This window comes from Acanthopagrus latus, chromosome 13, assembly GCF_904848185.1.
Source record: "Acanthopagrus latus isolate v.2019 chromosome 13, fAcaLat1.1, whole genome shotgun sequence".
NCBI lineage: Eukaryota > Metazoa > Chordata > Actinopteri > Spariformes > Sparidae > Acanthopagrus > Acanthopagrus latus.
In genome coordinates this window covers 10,641,443-10,661,557 of record NC_051051.1, presented here as the reverse complement: position 1 = coordinate 10,661,557, position 20,115 = coordinate 10,641,443, and the positions used below count along the sequence as shown (strand labels likewise).

Below are 20,115 nucleotides of genomic sequence, written 5' to 3'. Positions count from 1 at the left end.
TCAGTCCCACCCTTCTGCTATTGTTTCCACATCCAACCTGTGTGTGTGTGTGTGTGTGTGAGTGTGTGTGCGCGCGCCTTTCTGGCTGACCTCACAGCCCGAGCTGTCTGTCTCCTGGTCATCACATCATGCCCGCGGAACGCATCAGCACTGCTTTGAGGGGCTGACACCGGGCCGCTCTAATCTGTCCCTGCTGCTCGAGCTCGAGGGCATCCGCTGCAGCCACATACGGCCAGCCAGCCTGGCGGTGGAGAGAGTTAAACAAGTGAATGGCGCTGGCCTCAATGTGTCACCGCCGGGGCACTGACACTATCGACGACATAAAAATCCAGTGGGTCTGATGGGGGGGGTTCGACTGCATTGTTGGCACCAGTCACCCACATTAAAGGGATGAATGGGATTAGACTGCCACCTTCACTCTCTCTCTCTCTCTCTCTCTCTCTCTCTCTCTCTCTCTCTCTCTCTCTCTCTCTGGCTGGACTGTGCACTAAAGTGAATCAGAGTCCATAAATGGCACCCCGGTGGAGGCATGCACACACTATGGTTACAATCAATAAGTGCACTGTGTTTGCAATCGAAACACTCCTATCTGTTTGTTTGGGGGTTTTTTTCTCCTTTTATGATTATTTCACCTTGAGTTTCATTGAAAGGCCACTGAGCAAAAGGGGCTGCACCGAAACCCAAATGCAGCAGACATTTCAGACAGAAGCGCGCCTCAGGTGCATTTTCACTACTTTTTTTGTGCGTGTGTGCGTGCGTGTGCGTGCGTGTGTTTGTTTGTTTGGGGGGTTTTTTTGTTTTGTTTTTTTTTAAAGAGAGAATCTGTGACAAACACTCCACATAATCAGCCACAGCGTGCTCGGCGGACTTCCCCGCGCGGACCCACCGCTGCGTGCTGTGTGCACACGGCGTGCGGAGACGACTCGGAGCATTGTGGCGGAGATCAAAGGCAGATTCTTGGGGTGTGTGTGAGTGTGTGTGTGTGTGAGTGTGTGTGGTAAGGGGGGGGGGGGGGAGTCACGCTGGGAACGGCCACGGGAACATGAGGGGAAAGCTTTGTTTGCACGCACAGCTCGGCGTGAGAGCGGGAGAGAGGGACTCGGAGGCAGAGAGGGGCGGGAGGGGGTAGAGGGAGAGAGAAACGGAGAGAGAGAGAGAGAGACATAGAGGAGAGGAGAGGAGTCGGGAAGGTAACGAACGTCTCTCTCCCCGATTTCATCCCAGCCTCCCTCCCCTCCAACATCCTGCTGTGCGCCTGACTGAGGGGCTCCTCTGACATATTTCTCCACACTGCCGCCTCGCAACGCAGCGCGCCGGGTTGCGTCGTATAGTTGTCGGCGCATGGCAAGGGCATCACAAGCGGTGAAGAGAGAGGCGATCTGTCCTGTCCGCCCCCCCGCTTCTCCCCGTTTTTTGTTTTTTTTTCTTTTTTGTTTTCTTTTTTTTTTTCTTTTGCACAGAGAATAGCAGAATTAAATCAGACGGACTCCCGAGGCGGTGCAACGCTTTGACATTTTAGAGAGGAATCGCCTCCTCCTCCTCCTCCTCCTCTTCCTCCTCCTCCCGCACCTCCTCACCCCAACGTGGCCGCATTCAGACGGATGGGAGTTCGAGATGCCAGCCAGCAAGCCAGGGACAGACGCCGGGGGAGGATGGAGACTTCACCTATGAGAGGTCCGGACCGTCTTTAATGAAATATCTCCCCAGCGACCGGTAATTCACCCCACACGGGGGGGGAGGGAGGGAGGTGGGGGGGGAGGGAGGGAGGGAGGTGTGGCACCGCCGCGCGTCCGATCACCTTTTTTTTCGGTGACACATGGATGGATGAGTTTTCTGCGAGGATTCAGAGGGGGGGACAAAAGAAAAAAAAGAGAAGGTAACTTAACAGAGGTCGCACCGCGCGGAACGTCAACTAACTCGCATCGTCGCCGGACTTGACGCGCGCTCTTGTGGAACTCCGACCATGTTTCGCTCAGGGCGCACCGGCGGTGCCTGCGGGACTTAAAAACGCGCAGTCGAGGGGACGTGAGAGCAGCGTCGGGATTGTGGGCCAGTGATGCCGGACACATTCGCTCTCATAAAGAACCGGACAGAACCGCGGCTGGGGCAGCTGGAGCGCACACTGGCCACGGAGGGGAGCGCCCGCCCCGCCTGGGTCATAGGAATCCTGGCCAGCGTGTTGATCTTCACCACGGTGGTGGACGTGCTGGGCAACCTGCTGGTCATCATCTCGGTGTTCAGGAACCGCAAGCTGAGGAACTCGGGTAAGGTCTTTTGGCAACCATTGTGATGATGATGATGATGATGATGATGATGATGATGATGGAGGAGGGAAACCTGGTGATTAGTGAGAGCAGCCGTTAATTAGAAGTCATTCCCCGAGGAGAAAGTCATTATGCACTCGCCCCTCTCATCCAACTCCTGCGTGCCTACGCTTGAACTTTCACTACTATGATAGTATGGATTTACATAAGAGTGTGTAGGCTATGTGCCTGTGTGCTAGAAAAAAAAAAAAAAAAACTCGATTGTGAAGTGAATTCCGAGAAGAAGAAGAGTGAGTCCGCTTTGTTTCAACCCTGCGTTTTATGTCTGCAGGCGGCTTGTGCGCATCTGTTTTAAAACAGACCTTTGCGCGCACTTTGCCCCCCAGGATGCAACCAAAAGTCAGCAATTAAATGCAAATAAATAAATAAATAAACATAAGGAGAAAAAAAAAGGAAAAACAACAAATAAGATGAAATTGAATTTTAAAAAAACATACATTTAGCTGAACTCACATGGATTCATCTGCGGTTTTTTTTCCAACCTTAAGTTACCATAAGGCTTGCTTGCTTATCCATATGGCTCAGAGGGCTTTCTCTAGCCTTCTAATTGGCAACAGTACCCAGAGCACCCAGCGGCTTCGCATCTTGCTGAAGGGGCATCCTCACAGTCTGCCTCCTGATGGTGGTGCTGCCGGTGGTGGACGTGTCGATGGCGGCTGCAGGGAATTCACCTGCACATTTTCAAAGTTCAGTGTTACCGTGTTGGATGCTCAGATGGCCAATTACGCCCTCCCCAGCTTTGATTCTGCAACAGAGCCGACAGCCGAGATATTAAAACTAACAGCCTCGTTGTCTCTGTCTTTATCGGTAAAAGTGTGAGTCACACCTGGGCTGGTTAATGAGAGCAGGTGAGTGCCTTTTTTTTATGATGTCGAGAAGGCCATTCTGATGTGAATATGTGGAAATTACCCAGGAGGCCTACACGGAGCATAAAGCCAAAACTCGGAGAAAAGAAGAAGCACTGAGGTGCTCTTTCACTCCAGCGCTCCCCTGGGGTCGTAATTCAGCTCTTTTCTGATGATAATGAGCCCCCTTTCAGGAATCTCACTAAATCATATCGGTTTACCTCCTAATCAGCCCCTCTTCAACAAAACATACAGACACTTTCATGTTTAATTTATAGATTACATCGATTAACGAAGCAAATTATCCCTGAAACAAGTCACTGTCCTGGCCCATGTAAAAAAAAAAAGAGTTGCTTTGAGAACAAATGTGTGACTCAAAACTTGCCAAAGCGGATAACTTATGCAGGAAAGTCTGCCGCACAGTGCTGACCGGCTATTTTGTGCTATATCGGGCAACAATTAGGGCAGGGTATGTGCATTTATTTGCATATTCAGTGGCTCTCCCTTTCAGCCAGTAGGATGCAACCAGGAATTCTCTGCTCCTTATTAGTCGATGGGCAGAGCACCCCGAGGATTAACCAGAAACAACTGCCTCGCTTTCATTTTAGAGACATCGTCAACCTCCCCGCGCGTTCGTTCGCTTTGGGAAAAGGTATATTGTGTTATGTTTTTGTTTTTGTGTGTTTTTTTTTACAGTCAGATGGCACTTTCGAAAAAGGCTAGTCTTCAGAGAGAGACTCCTTCACAGGCGAGGTTCGGCCCATTGATGGCTCCGAATCGCCGCGAAGCAAGGCTATTTGTTTACGGGAGCTCTAAAGAAGCGGGGGCCCTCCGAGGAAAAAGTTAAGGGAGAAATGCGTTTTGCAGATCATCAAGGGTCGGTTTCATTTTTGCGCTTGGCGTAATCTACAAACATCCTTCTGAATCACTTATCTCGTTGAACTTTATGCTGGGTGGCACGCTCGAGATAGCTGCAATCAGACGAGTTCACTTGGGTAAAAGAGGAAATCTCGCCACTTGTTAAGTGAATAAGACGGATGTTATGGTTTATTAAAAAGCGATTTAAGTCTTTATCTACGCTGCTTCTCAGTCCGTTACCCCTGTTGCTAGAGCCTTTTTAAAGTGGCTCTGTATCAAAATGTGTCGGAACGAACACGTTGACCATATATGAGCTGATTAGGACTCAACACGAAAAAGAGACATTTCCCGCCTCTCTCGGACGCCTGTGCGAGCCTGTGGGTGATTTTATTTGAGTTGTTTCAAAGCAGCTGGTCTGCGGTTTGTTTAGAGTTTCAGTTTAGAGTCTGCTAAAGTAAAAAGAAATTAGATGAATAAAAAAGTTGTTGTTTTGTGAAAGACATTTGGATCAGAAGAGAAAGATCTTCACTGACTAAACAAAGGATAATGCAAATTCACAGTGTTTCACTTTGTATACATGTGGCGGACCCTGCCACCTTTCTAGCCTCAAACAGTGTTCCGGGGACCTTATTTTCCCCTGAGAACAGCTTGATTGTTCAGTTATGGAGTTTTTTTTTTTTTGTGCATGTCATTACCTCATAATGTTGTAATTTAAATTCTATGCATGAGTTTGAATTTCTTCTCAAAGTCTATGTAGTTCCCCTGTAAGTATAAGTCATTCTTGGAGTCTTATCAAAATACATATAAATCATGTGGCTACTGTGGCAGATTTTGTCCCCCGGAAACACACACACAGAAACTGATATTCTATAAAAGAATCGTCGTACTGGATAACATCACGTCCACCCTTTGGCAAAACACGTTTATCAGTCCACTGAGCCAGATTCAAGTCGCCCTTGTGCTTTGAGAGGACACACTCAGGGGCTCGGAAGCTTGAGGAGGAGTCGATCTTTTGTTGAATGAATGCCACGATGCCGCCAAAAAGGGGCCCGGGCGGTAAATTCTCGCGTTCCGGGACACATGATGCACCCGTCAGTCACACGGTCTCATGAATTACTCATCCGACACATCTTCAGTCTGATCACCTGCCTTTTCAGTGTGCCCCATAGATATCAAGAAATCCTGAATGTTGTTGGTTACTCTCTCTTCATCTATTCCTAGGTTTCCCCTTAGCCTACCTCTCCAGAAAGACTTATATAGTTGTGTTATTTTTTTCTTTACTTTTGCCGCTCACATGGTGCATTTCTGCCTCAAAGCTGTTCCCTCTCGACTCAAGCGGCCCACTCAGCAGTGCAGAAAACCACACCGAACCCACAGTCGTGAACTCGATGGACTGCTGCTGTATTTTCTTTTTCTTTTTTCTTTTTTCTTTTTTCTTTTTTCTTTTTTTAAAAAAAAAAACAAAAAACAACCCACTCGACAGTTTGTGGAAAAGGAAAACACCTGACTTGAACAGTGGCAGCGGTGGCGCGCGAGGTCAGCATTAGCTGCCACGGTTGTCATGGTCTTCGCATAAGCTCCCGCTGCGTCGGAGGGAGCGGAGACAGCGGAGCGGTGGGCCACAGTGCTGGGCTGATGACTAACGCGTTCTCACATATCCGTGCCCGTGCCGTAGTAAATATTATAGTACAGTGTCATTATTATTCTGGCGCCGAGTCGGTTTGGAGAGTGCCCGTGATTCACACCGATCAGAACTCGTGGGCCGCGGCCGCGTTAAGGCATTGCAGGGGGATTGCACGTTACCTCTCTGCCCTCTCGCTGTTTCTCAGTGATTCATTGAAAGGGGGGGCCTTCTCTCTCATCAGGCGCCATTGTGCGTCTCGAGGCCCTTTGCCCGCAGACGCACAATCACACACATTCACGAGCCATTAAAGCCATTTGTCCCCCCCCCCACCGCCCCCAAAATGTGTCTGTTGAAACGACTCTTTGTGACCACGTGACAAAAAAAAACACATAAAGCAAATCCGAGGAGAACACGAGTAACATCTTCTTGATGTCCCGCTGTCTCCAGTGTGCTCTCCAGATCGCCTCGTACAGTTGTGCGGGGCAGAGTTTGTTTGTTTTTTGCGAGATTTGTCTTTGAAGGAGCTTAGGTGGTGCGAACCTTCAAAGAGAGTTATACAGGATCGCACGTTACAGAGACTCTTCTTCACAGAGACTTTTATTTACATCATATCTCTCTCTCCCTCCCTCCCTCCCTCTCCCGCTACTTTCCCCTCTAAAGCTCTCTGCCTGTACAAAAATAATGCCTGAAATATTCCCTGGTTAAGACTGAGCGGGCTTGTGCCGCGTTTCACACCCAGTCACTCTCAGTCTGCCTCTGTCCGGGGTGCTGAAACACACACACACGCACACACGCACACACACACACACACAAAAGAACCTAGTCTCTGTCTCTCTCCTTGGTGCTGAAACCCTCACACCTAAGGCCACCTTTAATCTGCGTTCCTTGTCTGTACTTGTGAAATGTCATTGGTCATCGCCCAAGCGCAGTTCCAAGTCCGCATCTTGCCAAGCACAGTCGCAAAATAAATGGGAGTGAACCTTTCTCTGCCAGGTTTTTTTTTTTTATAGAGGATGCTGCAGAAGCTGACTTGTGTGGACTCGGGGATGACAGGTATCCCAGCATGCATTTGGGATCTAACAATAGCGACGGCGGGAGACTCTGCGCCAGACTCGGTGCCAAAGTTCTGTAATATTCATCCTACAACCGTCTCCAAATAGAGTCCTGATGTTTTTCTTAAGGCGAGATAAAGTAAACGTTTGGATTTCAGATGCAGCCCAAGTGCAAGAGATGGAAAATCTTTGAGTGTGAGGAAGCGATCCATCCGTGCAGAGGGTGTTTTTTTTTTTCTTGACAGAAAATCTTGAAAATAGTTGATTCTTTATAGATATAAAAACACGCTGATAAGAATCCAAAGGTCCGAAACTAGGAGGAAAAAGCTTGTTTTTAGATCAGATGACCTGACATCAGGCTGGCTGAAGAAGAGCTTTACGTTATAATATGCAGATATTTTTTATTGGTTTTTTTTACCTTTATTTGATGGTGCAGTTGTTGAGTCAGGCGGCAAAAGTCCGGGCCGCTGCTGAGGACTCTGACTAGTACATGGGATGCGCACTCTACCAGCTGAGCTATGAAGGCTCCGGCTTAGCAAAGAAGCCTTGATTATTATCTGTATCATTATTATTATCATACGTTTTTTGTAGTTTTAATTTTAGCCCTGAAACACTTTAAGTCAAGGAAAAACAAGGAGTTTAAGTAGATAATTACCTTATACCAGTGGACTGTGGTTATGCTGTTAAAAAGAAAAGCTGCTGAGGATAAAAACACGCTGTCCAAAGCATGCCACGTGACTTTACTCTGTCTAGCATAGTTAGAAGTTTTCCTGACTCCCTGACAAGCCCAGTGTCGTAGTCAAGACCGCCTCAGCCAAGATCGAGTCGAGACCGACACTGAGGCAAGGCGAGACGCGTAGATGGACGAGGTGTGAACACGCGAACCACGCCACAGTCATTACATTAACACCAACAATGCCAAATGAAAATCCCATTTGTGTGTGTGAGTGCCAAGAGCATTAAAAACATTAAAAATGTCTTCACAGAAAAAGCTAAAAGCATCAAAGAGGTTTCTGTGTGGGAGTTTTACTTTGTTTGTATTCCAAAGGACCCAACGGAGCTGAAATGAACGTAACCCTCTTTATTCAACACTCTTTATTCACACTACTACACAATTTACCATCGACCAACACTGCACAGTGTTTTTGCATAAGCACCAGGCCTTCCGGGTGACCTCCGTCTTCCCACTGGAACCATTTTTAGGCACATTACGTATCAAACTATTTTTGTTATTTTTTTTTTAACACAGTGATATCCCTTCATGTGCCTCCTTGACTGATCTTTAAATAAATTCCGGAGTCTAAACGTGACCGATTCCAAGACAAGGCGGAGACCGTCAAAAAGATGGTCCTGGCACCAAAAATAATCTCGAGCGCTGAAACGCTTTATCGCAGCATAAAAGACGTGAGCAATGAATCATGAGTTTAACGATAGAAACTAGCAATTCACTTTCAGAACAGGATAATTAATGTGATATTTCGAGATTGAAGATGAGCAGAAAAGACCATCGGGGAGAGGATTGGCTATTTTCATAGGTATTCCTAATGAAAATGAAGACTCTGTGGTGGAGTGCTGATGGATGGAGGGTTCTCTTTTTTCACAGAAGCTGCTCTGTAGTCCGGTGGTACAGCGGCGGATGCAGCCATCTGTCACTAATAATAACGTAACATTTTGTGTTGGCCACGCATTTTAATCCAAAGTTTTTTAATCCTCATCGACTGATATTTTTTTTCTTCTAATGTCTAAACAAACCAAATAAACAAACTCTCTTTATTTCCTTGGCAGAACGAACTGAATAATAACTGCCTGTTTAAATCTTAACACATTGCAAGCAAGAAAAATCCATAAATGCTGCATATATAGAAATATATATGTTTATATATGAATTAAAAAAGAATATTAAAGTCGAGATAGCTGTGAAAGTTGAACTTAGAAAGTTGGAATGCTCAAGGACAGACAGACGGTCAGTCAGTCAGTCCAAGCTCGGCTTCACCCTTGTACCCCGAGAAGGACCTTTAGCCTCTCGTCTGGCTCTCATCCGCGCTGCTGAAACCTTCAACCCCAGCCTTTTTCTCCCAGCAGCCCTCTGTGACATCCGCTGCTACTACTTACACTGCCGCCGCTTCCGTCTCAGCCACAGTTTAGTTAGCTGTTTTCACATTGATAAAACATGAAAAAGGGATTAAAATATTCATACGGCAGGGAGAGAGAGAGAGCTGGTGTGCACATGTGTACGTCTGATCCGGTATAATTACACTTGCGAGTAGCGGTTTCTTGAAAGCCTGTGCGCTTCTAATTGGTTTGTGACAGCTGGCCGCGACAGCTGAAAAAAAGGCCAACTTCTCCTGGTTAAGACCGGAAACCCGGTTACAAATGGAGGTGTGTGTGTGTGTGTGTGTGTGTGTGTGGCGGTTGTGTTCAAAACTTCAACCCGCGGTGAATGACCGAAAGTTTAAGACGTTGCGCTCAAACCTTTGCGAATGTGTGAGAGAAGAGATGTGGGAAAAGCGAGACAGAGAGAGGGAGAAAGAGAGAGAGAACTTGTGTCGGGCCGCAAACAGAGAAACTTCGGGCGTTTGGAGCCTTTTGGACGGTTCCCTGAGTCCACATTTAACATCTTTACGTTCCAGGAGCTCCTGCTGACACGTTAATCCGGAGTGTCTCCCGATGAATAAGTATGGAGGATTTCTGTGTCTCGCTCCCAGACATTTTGACAGGACGTACGGCTGTTAGGAGACTATTGCAAGGAATCCCTCGGAAACATTAACACCAACGCTGCTGCCCCCCCGTCTTTTACTGAGAATCATAATGAGGTGTACGTTTATTGCAGATTTAAAGCGGTGGGGCTATTAAAGGTGCATCATGTAGTTTTGGGGATGACAGTTTAATCAGTTTGTGCCAGAACAAACAAATGAAACAGACTGTCTTTGTTTTACATGACTGGATAAAGCGAATAAACAGACTGAGCGCAGTTTCGGACTGTTTTTCTTTGTTTACATGTGGCGGACCCTGCCACCTTTCTAGCTTCAAACTTTGTTATTTTCCTCTGAGAACAGCTTGTTTACTCTGTTATGCAAAAAGAAAATGTTTCTGCGTTTGTATTGTTACCTCAATAACTTTCTGAGTTTGAGTTTCTTCACCAAAACTACATAACACGTGCCCCTTTAAAGGCTGTGATGTACAGTATATATATTTTTTTCTTTGTAAGGGGAAAGAAAAAGTGTTTTTCTTTTAATTGCTCCGCATGCACAAGCTATTGGTTTTATAAATATCGGCGGGGAGCTAAGCCTGTATATCAGGAAACGTTGCACTTCTTCCAGAAAATAAATGACCAACTACCGAAAATCCAATTGGCTTTTGAATTAAAACACCATGTTAATTGCGGTCCTGCCGCAATTGTTCAGTCATGCTTTGCTTAATGGTGTGGAAATGACAAATTACGCGCACATTGAAACTATATTTCAAAGCGAGGTACTTTGTTATTAGTGAGACTTCTTTAGCCTAATTTGCGATTGCCTCACACTTCCATTCGGTGGGACGCATCCCTCCAAATTAAACTGAGGGAAAAAAAAAAAAACTCTGCACCAATGGTAATCATTCGCCTCAGACAGCCGGTGAAGCTGTAGGAAAAGAAGTGCCTTCTCTCTCTTTTTTTTTTTTTTTTTTTTGGTTCTGTTTCCCTCCTCAAGCAATAATCTGTTTGCCGTTTTCTCGAGATCGTCTGTGGCATCGTCTCAGGATGCTGATGCAAACCAGAAAACCCATCAAAACACATCAAATATGCGGAGGAACACAATCTCAACAGATAAAATAGGGTGTGAGACATACTGTATATAGTATTCCTTTTGTGTTTTGTTGATCTCTTTGATGTCAGGCGCTCTGTAACCCTGATATCAGTGTTTCAAAAAGGTGCTGATTTACTTCCTTGTTATTCCTGCACCACTTGCATCTCAAGCGTGCCTACAGACTGCAGTAACTAAGATTTTATCTAGGTAAAACACCCCGTAACCCCCGAACCACCACCTCTCCTTAACTCCTGGAATGGATTTTTAACATTCTGCTCATCACTTAGTTATGCCCTTCATTTCCACTATGACCCAGAAGGCATCCTCAGATCCTCGCCTCTTCCTGCCTCCTACTATAATTTATGCACCCACTTTTGCCATGGGGGCCCCTTGGGTGTTTGATTTCAATTCATTAAAATCAAAAACATGCGATGAGCCGGCTGAACAGGTTGTCAGATTGATCAGAATTTTTTTGGCTTTCACCCCGAGTAACTTTCACAGCCCTTTCTGACGCACGGTTAGAAGAACCAGACAGCTGAAAGGCAGGCGGGTGGGCGGGCTCGTACCATCAACCCAACGACCCTGATTGGAACCCCCCCTTCTTCTTCTTCTCTTTTTTTTGTTTGTACGTCTGTATAACAGATGAGATGGAAGAGAGAGAGAGATCACAGTGCAGGCGGAATGGAAATGGAGGAGTGTTAAGCCGTAGCTCAAAAAGAGAAAAAAAGGGGGGGGGATTAGACGCAGGGGTTCTGTTGCTAGTTTGATTTGAATTAATCCATTTTTTTTTTTTTTTCGGATGCTGAATCATTTAGAATCACGTGTTAAAATTGCATTTGACATCCCATTATATATCCCATTGTGACAAATATTAGCTACTCGGTCTGGTTTCATCATGGTGTTTCATGTAGTATCCATAGGGGAGCTGTGTTGCCACTGATCTATAATGCATGGGAGGAGAGTGTCTGCCAGGCTTTGGGAGATCTTCTGTATGTATTGAGGCTTTGCCATATAATTCTTTCATCATCTGGTTTTACTGGGATTTATTTTTTTTATTTTTTATTTTTTGTCTTACTACTCAGCGAGTATTTAGGCAGAAGTGAAGGTTGGACACGACTGCTGGGGATGTTTTCAGCAGTTTTAAGTGCTCTGGGAGTCTACCTCCTGCCGGAGCTGTGCCCCAGACACTCTCCTGTATCTTTTCGGGTGAGGCATGACTTCTGTAATTCCCTCGAACACAGACAGCTGGATAAAGGGAAGCACAGGAGGAGCTCAGACCAGCTAGATGGAGATGGAGAGGAGAGAGAGAGAGAGAGAGAGAGAGAGAGAGAGAGAGAGGAAGGAAGGTTTGGGTGCAGCTCAAAGCCAGAAAAAAATGACAAGGACACAGGCTATAAAATAGAGAGAGACGGCCCAACATTTAGATAAGAGGCGACCAAAATCCCCTCGCTGTGAAAAGCAGGAGAGTGATGCTGTTTTAGAAAGGGGAAGAGGCGCAGCCGAGACAATGTAAGAACTACTGTCATGTGTCATCACAATCACCCAGTTGTTATCAGTACTTTAGTGCTCAGACGGGGGGATGACTCAAACGCAAGTTTGCACATATGCACGCGAGCAGACACACACACACACACACACACACACACACACACACACACACACACACACACACACAGCCACTGACAGAGCAAATTTTTTTCTTTAATCACAGTAACCATGGACGTAGATACATCGACCCATTTAAACTTCGAAGCAAGCGATCGGATATTTCCAATCCTTATCGAATCCCTGTAACGCCTGCCGCGTCTCCCCGTTTTCCATAATGCATGCATTGTGATAATTTGAAGTGCATTATGTAACAGTTTTCTCAGAACCCTCCGGCAGCAGTGGGTGAAGAGGTGGAGGAAGGAGCGATGGATTTGCTGCAAGAGAAGGAGGAGAAAAGGAACGGAAGGGAGGAGGGAGGTGAAGTGGAGAAGACGTGAGATATTAAGGGCAATCTCGGATGAGAAAATGAGAATGGGATGAGGGTCGGAGGGGAGGGGTTGGCGTTGGGGGGGACGACGCGTGGAAGTGTTCTCATGCAAACGACCCGAGCAGACAAACAGAATGTTTGTTTCAGGCAGACACAGAGGGAGAGAGAGAGAGAGAGAGAGAGAGAGAGAGCGGAGCAGGATGGATGCCACCTCCTAATCTACTCCTGGACACAACCCTACAGAGATGTAGCTGGAGGCTGTACAGTAGATGTACATAAAGGCTCAGAGGCCAAATGTGGAAAGTTTAATATCGATTTAGAGTGCATCTGGAAAGTTATTTGATATTGAATTTCTAGGAATATGTGTTCAGATTGTGCTTTAATTGTGATGGGATTAGTCCATCTCTGCTGTGTAAACTCCACAGCGGTGATGTTTTAACTGAAAACCCAACAAACAGCACAGCTGATATTGCATCATAACGCCAAAGAAATCATAGCGGACTCTGTTTTCAGCAAAAAATAATAATAATAATAATTAAATAAATTGTAAGATTGAGTCCTAGACTTTGATGTGTTCCACTCTGGTGCTGCTTAAATCATTCAAATGTTGTGTTGTGTCAGTGGTATTTATGACAGTGTTCTGCTTTAAAGTCAATTAAAAGATGAAAAGTGTTTAGTTTTCATTTCAACTAGTTGTTCTGTTTGGTAAGCCCTGAAGTCATCTCCGATTCACCGCAGCAGTTAAGATGTATCTCATCAGAGGTTGGCCTATAATTAGTCTCTTCTGAAGGGAAACCATGGATTAAGGAGATATGTGTAAAGGGAGCATCTGTTTCTGATTGATTTGAGTCTGATATGAATGCTTGATCAAACTGTATTGATCTGAGCTCCTGCATGGTCTCCTGTGAAACTCCGGTTTGAGATGCTCCGGGGCTCGGAGTCAAAATGGAAATTACCAGTTTTCTTAATTAAAAGTGTTTTTTTCCTCTCCTGTGCCTCTTGAAAGTTTGAAAACATTTTCGTTACACCGATATTTTCATGGTGAATGTGTTCACCAGCTTAAGAAGGGTAATAAAATGACAAATATAATTTTTTTTTTTTTTTTTTTATGGCCGAATGCTGAGGATGAATTAAGGAGTCTCACAGCCTGAGGAAAGAAGCTGATCTGTATTCTGACGTTTTACAGCATTAAAATAAAGTTTACTTTTGCAGTTGATAATCTTACATGGCCAACAAATAGATGTGTTTCCTCATCGCTTCAACAGCTATGTTTGAAAGAAGAAAGAAAGTTTTAAGAATGCACATGCTAGTCAGATCGAGGTCTCCTCATATGTACCTCTTTTTTCCGCAGGTCCTGCCAGACAGACATGCACTAGTGCTTTTTACAGCAGATGTCACATAGATATCATTTGATTGACATGGTATATATGATGCTAATTTTCAGGTTTGTACTTTGATTTGGGGGTCCTAGTAGAATAGGTTCACTCACTTTAATTTTCTGAAAACATTATTTTTTTCTCATATGGTGCATTGCTGCAGCATCCCTTTTGCACACTGTGTTTTGAACCCCCCTATTTTGGCTACAGAGTGACACATCTCACTTTTGTTCAGTCTTTGTGAGAGTCGCACATGGACATTACTTAATGGGCTGGATGTAGCCAATCAGAGGCAGAGTGGGGCGGGTCGCACCGAGCAAGGTAGTGTGATCTAAAATAACTATGATGTGTATGACTTGGGTGGTCAAGAATTGTCAAACCTTGGACTCTGTATTGGCCCAGGCTGTGCTGTTATACAACTTTTCTCCCGTCAGGATCTACTCTGACCTCACACTCATCCCCCCGGCTACAGCGCCAAAAATCACGTGTTTTCATCTTTGTCTGAGCCCTTGTGACCCCACCACTTCGCAAGATAAAGTGACACCCTTGTGTAGACATAATTTCAACGCATTTTAATGTTTCGTATAAAATGCCATAAACGTGGGACTATATAGACTGCGAGCTGCCAATGAGGAGGAGGATTAGCGCACATTGTAACGGGAGGCAGCACTGCAGTATATGTGATTGTAAAATGGGACAGTCCTTAGGTGCTGAAATTCTGGCTACTCTGAACCAGGACTTGTGCATCAAGTTCCACAAAGCTGGAGAAATAAATGTGAGGCTGCGAAGGCGGAGAGGCTGTTTCCCTAATCAGACGTTTGGTTGTTTGATCCCCTACACCTGCAGTAAAAAAGATTAGAACAGGATTTGCAACAGAGACGTTTTGCATCCTGCGCAAATAGCAGTCTATCGTCATTTTGGAGGCTGACTGAGAAACCTTGAATTTCTCGGTTGAAAAGCCAGTATTGCATGTCAGTGGCATGTATGGCCTAATAGAGAACCGTGAATTGTCAGTAATAAAGAAAGACGTCTTTTGAAACACTTTTTAACATCTTTTCACTGGTGAATTGACACCAAACGTGCTGTCATGCCCGGTTTAAAGCCTAAGTACCCGCGCATGCATGTAACAGCTGCATACAACCAGTACAAAGTCCTGGATGCTTCCTGTCGGCATCACACAGCCTCTGACATTAAATGCACTGAAATACATGTCGAGTACATTTAGCAATATGACCTTGGTGAGACACTATCAATATTGTGTCTCGACTGAACTGAACAAACTGTCGGAATGGTGACATCAATTTGTGTTTTCATGGCATGATGTTATTACTGCATTTTCGCTGTTCACCCAGTTTTCAACCAGAAAAATCCATGTCGGTGCTCACTTGGCTAGACTATTGATTTGGAAAAAAGGCTCCTAGGACATATTTAACCGAAGATCACATGTTGAACCGGCAGAATGCATAAACACAGGCAAGAAAACAATCAAATGCAGCCACTGTTCCCTCCTCGGGGGCTACGTGTCATTTGATTTCATGTTCATCTGTTTCACGACACACATATTCTGTATAACTTGGCAGCCGGCAGACGGTCTGAGTAATCAAATGGTGTGCTTTCAAAATGCCAAGTTTTACTGATCAAACACAGAATGCCCAAAGAAATGGTAGCCCTTCAAAGGCTGCGGTCGGTCAGATGGACGTAACTCTGCAAGTAATGCCGCGAAAAGACAAACATTTTACATAATGAAAGAGATTCTTGCTTAAAAGCCTGGTGTGGTTGATTATTTTTTATGGTTGCACAATCAATAATGTCAATAGCCGTTCCTCCCTTTGTGCAGCGCAGCTTTAATCTAGGCTTGTTTTTTCCCGATGCTCACTGTTATAATGATGAGCTAAGACAGCTTTCTGATTTAATCATCTGCTATGCCTTACAGTTCAGTGTGCACTTCAAAGGTCAATCTCCTAGGACTAACCAGACTTAATGTCTGCCTGCTGTACTCAGTAGAAAAGCCAGTAAGCCACAGTATCACAGGATCATGAACGGGTTGAACATGTAGTTTTACAGAATCACAGAAATGGTGGGCGAGGATATTCCTTTTTCACGCATGCATATGCCTGGGAGTTTGTGTTGTAGGTAACGTATGGCAATGCTTGAAATCTGAAGTTTGCGCAAGCTTCTATTTTCAGATTTCCAAACTAGACGCTGAACTATTGCACAAACCTTCTGAGACAGACTGAGGTGTGTGTGTGTGTGTGTGTGTGTGTGTGCGTGTGTGTGTGCTAGTAAACCTCACAGCCTGGTAGGCTTGGCAGCATGTGCCGGCAGACTGAGCGGAACGGCATTTTTAATGTGAAGGAATAGAAGGGGGGAAACGGGCGAGGGCCGGTGTTGTGCATCCTAAATGTTGAGGGGGGAGATACGGAGGGTTTAGCTTGCCCGAGGCGACGCGTCCACAAAGTGCATTTTGAATGCGAATTGTCCTGACCCGAGTTCATCTGGACGTTCAAACAAAAGCTTACCAACTGATGACAACTTCTCGAAGCACATGCATCATTTGTAGCCTCATGATGCACACGAATATATATATATATATTTTTTGTTGTTGTTATTCAGAAAGATGTCATCCAGTTTCCGAGACGGTTTAAGCTGCATTAACGCCCATGCAGAAGATAAACATTTGACTGAAATATCCATTTCCCTTGTAGCCTCTGAAAATCTGACCAATAACTTGCTTCAGTGATTTGGCAAACAGGCCGAGGCTCTCAAGAGCCAGCTAAACTTAGTGAAACTCCCCGCAGTCACGTGTCTGAGTAAACAACACCGGCCTCAAAGCAGTCTCACAGTATTAACTAGGGGATACTTTTATTCTCTTTTAAAGCATGTCAACATTAATCGCCTGTATTAAAAATGCTTTCAGATGGCAGGGAGATTTGGGCACGAGGCCTGTTCATCAAGACTGCGAGACAAGAACAAAAACATCTTACCCCTCCCACCTCAGCCGAGTAAGTCTGCCGATGCTTCCAAGAAGCATCTGCGCCGAAAGCCTGCATTTCTTCAATTACGACAACAAGAAGTTGGCTGCTGCCGGTCGCACGCAGCCCTGCTATATGTGGCACCTGTGCATGTTGGGGAGACAGGAAATGTAATCACACCTGATAGAAAAACAAATTTGTTCCCTAGGAATCTGGCCCTAAAACGTATTGACAGACCCCCGGCGTTATTTTTGTGCTGTGTTGATTTGTGTGCGCACCCGAGGTCAGGCTATAAACCCAGCGCCAGAGTAGCATCACTAATGTGGCATGCATTATAGATACAAATTGAAAGTCACTGACAATGGACTGGAAAAAGAAATGACATAAACCATTCATGTTGCAGATTAGGAACCCGATGCGTGAAGGCACTGCGAGCGAGGGAGAAGAGATGCGGTAGCGATCAGCAGATTAATCCATCCTGATTATGCTTTCAATTACACTTGGTGGGAAACATTGCACCTCTCAGGCCACGAGAAGCGAGCATTCGTCAGAGCCGCCATATTAACGTCATGATCCGGTGGGGCGGCGCCAAAGAGGAAACTTAAACCTTTAATCTTTTTCACCTTGTTTCCATGTATTCGTCATGCCGGTGACATTTTTATAAAGTCCACAGCCACAGCCAGCCTGAGGCGCAACTGAACTAAGCAGCAACTGCGGATCCACGCAGAGCATGAGAGAGAGCCAAATGGAATTGTTTTTCTACCATTCGGCCAGCCACATTCATCAAAAAAAAAAATGCACTCGGATTCAATATCATTCTGCGCTCGTCTTTAATAATCTTGTTGTTCTCCTGTTACAGATATAAAGAATCTTTGCCCTCCTCTATTTATTTTTTCACAATTTAAAGCAGCTATAATCAATATTTTTAATATGAGCAATGGAATATGAAATGGACGCTGGTAGCAATTCTACATATTTCGATAGATTTAGAACATTTTCCCCACTCGTTTTTTTTTTTTTTTTTTTTTTTTCTGTGGCACAAACTTGTCTGTTAGAGACGAACCAGAGCCAGATGTTTCCATCTATGTATTTGCAAGGTGACATAAACATCAGTTGACTCCACTTGAATGCTAATGTCGCAGCGGCGTGTGCACAGGGGCATTTCATCGCTACGGTTTTTCACCACAACAGCTTAAAAGGTGAAATTTGTCCATTTTTGATAACATCTTGTTTATTTACCAGGCACATTTTCTTCCTTTCAAAGATTTTAAGTATAGTTGATTGTTTCTCTCTTACATACTGCAATAGGAAATGTTAAATAAGTAAGAATAATTTTATGAGACAATTTAATAAAATGCTCACATTATCTTTTATTTAGTTTAGAAGGAGACCTATTGTTCTTTTTCATTTTTGTCCTTTCCGTCAGTGTTTATATATATATATATATATATATATATATATATATATATATATATGTTTTGCATGCAAAAGATCTTGGAAGCTCCTCTCTCCCACAGAAAATACTGCTCCTGAAACGCCTCTTCAGTAGTCATGTCGTTAATTCTGTGATTTTGTGACATCACACAAAGTCACATGTTTGCGCTTCTTGTGCCAAGCAGCTAGTTTGGCTCGTCAGAAAGGATCCGTTGTTGTTAGCTGCGCTGTCTCAGCCATGTGTGAGCTGACCAATCAGAGCAGACTGAGTGTCAGGAAGGGAGCCATTAAAGAGATAGGAGCTCGAACAGAGGGGGGAATACACAGCTGTAGCACTGGACAGTATGAAAAAACTGTGGGGTTTTTTGAGCACTAAAGCATGTAAACCCATTCTAGTCATAACCCAGCTACTCCTATATTGTAGCTAGCTTTTTAAACAATGACAGTAAGCAATATTACTTATACACGCTTGCTTATATTGAGGTGTGCAAGTCAAACTCTCCGCATAGGGCTTCTCAAAAATCCGGGCAGGTCCCATTCATAAAACTTACCAATGTACTTTTTTTTTTTTCAAAATCCAACCAGCTGTTTCATCCCAGCCGACTTTAATTATTCAGTGGCAGACTGTATTCTGACATCAATGAATGGAAAGAAAGAAAAACAGGCCGGGCTCTGTCTGTTCTCCTCTTTATAGAGAGCGCTTCAAATTTGATGTTGTCTGACTCGAAAAGGGTCCAATCCAGAAAAAAAAGGGCAGGGAGAGAAGGATTCAGCTGATGTTGCTGCAGCCCACGGTTGGATAGAAGCTAACGTAGCAGCAGCAGCAACAGCATCGTCTCCTCAAGCCAAGCTGATGAGGACTGAACTGCTGGGAACCAACGGGCAGAGCTGACTGGCAGTATTTGCGCTGCAGTTGCCGCCTTTGCCAACTCAAGCTACGGTAATTTGCTGCACTGCTGCGTGTTTCACCGTGGCTTTTTTTTTTTTTTTGCGTGTGTGTGTGTTTTTTTTTTTCCCCATTCGACGTTGTTGCTGACTCCAGCACGGACAGGAAAGTGTCGACGTGTGTGACAACGGGAGTTTTGAAACTTTCCTCCCAGATAAACTTGAAGACTTAACCAGTGCAACACCAGAGGAGCAGAAGCCTTTACATCTATAGACACAATATAGTCGTGAACGTCCATTAAAACATGCTGCCTCCTCATGCTGGGCTCTCTGGTCCTATGGGTTTGCTGCTAACATCCGAGAAAAAGTCAGATGGCACAGGCCCTTTCAGCAGAAGCCCACCAATCTTTTCCCTAATTGAAGGGATGGGGCTCATCCCCTGGTCATCTGTCTATGTATTTTTGTCTTACGATTGATATACGCTAACATTGCAGAGAGATTGATGAAGGCTATCTGTGCATTTCAAAATTGTAAAAGAACAAAAGGGAATTGATTCTTTAAGTGCTGTTTGAATGGTTAAAATCCATTCAGCCATTGTTGTGGTGTACTGACTATGGCGTCAGCGAATTATAAGCTGTAGGTGGATGATTTCAGCATATTGGACCTGAAAAGTGCACAATTGAATATCTGACCGGGGAAAAAAAACAATGACGGGAACGCTCCGGGGCGATGTCTTTTGTCGGTCGGTCCATCATTTCGGTCCAGACTGTAATTATGCAGGATGGACTGCGCTGAAATTCTGCACAGATATTCAAAGTCCTGTGAGGATGAAACATACTCTTGTAGCTGTGTTTGGACTTCATAGACTGCCAAGACGGACTGGGCATTCGCAGTTAGTTGCGAAGTGTCCCGAAAGATTTGCAATTCCGTTTGATACAGTGTGAATGCATGAGGTGCAATGAAAAGTAAAAGCTCTATGTTTAAG

At 44.8% G+C, this 20,115-nt stretch overlaps 1 protein-coding gene across 2 annotated transcripts in view; it reads left to right on the top strand.

The window, feature by feature from the left end:
- Positions 1-1,794: 1,794 nt before the first annotated feature.
- The window catches only part of mtnr1bb (melatonin receptor 1Bb), a 43,377-nt gene continuing 25,056 nt past the window's right edge, over positions 1,795-20,115 (top strand). For both annotated transcript variants that reach the window (XR_005078748.1, XM_037120735.1), the window contains exon 1: positions 1,795-2,264. Coding sequence is in view for 1 of the 2 variants with exons in the window: in XM_037120735.1 (XP_036976630.1) it covers positions 2,057-2,264 (208 nt within the window). In the remaining variant the exon portion in view is untranslated. The remainder of the gene's footprint in view (positions 2,265-20,115) is intronic.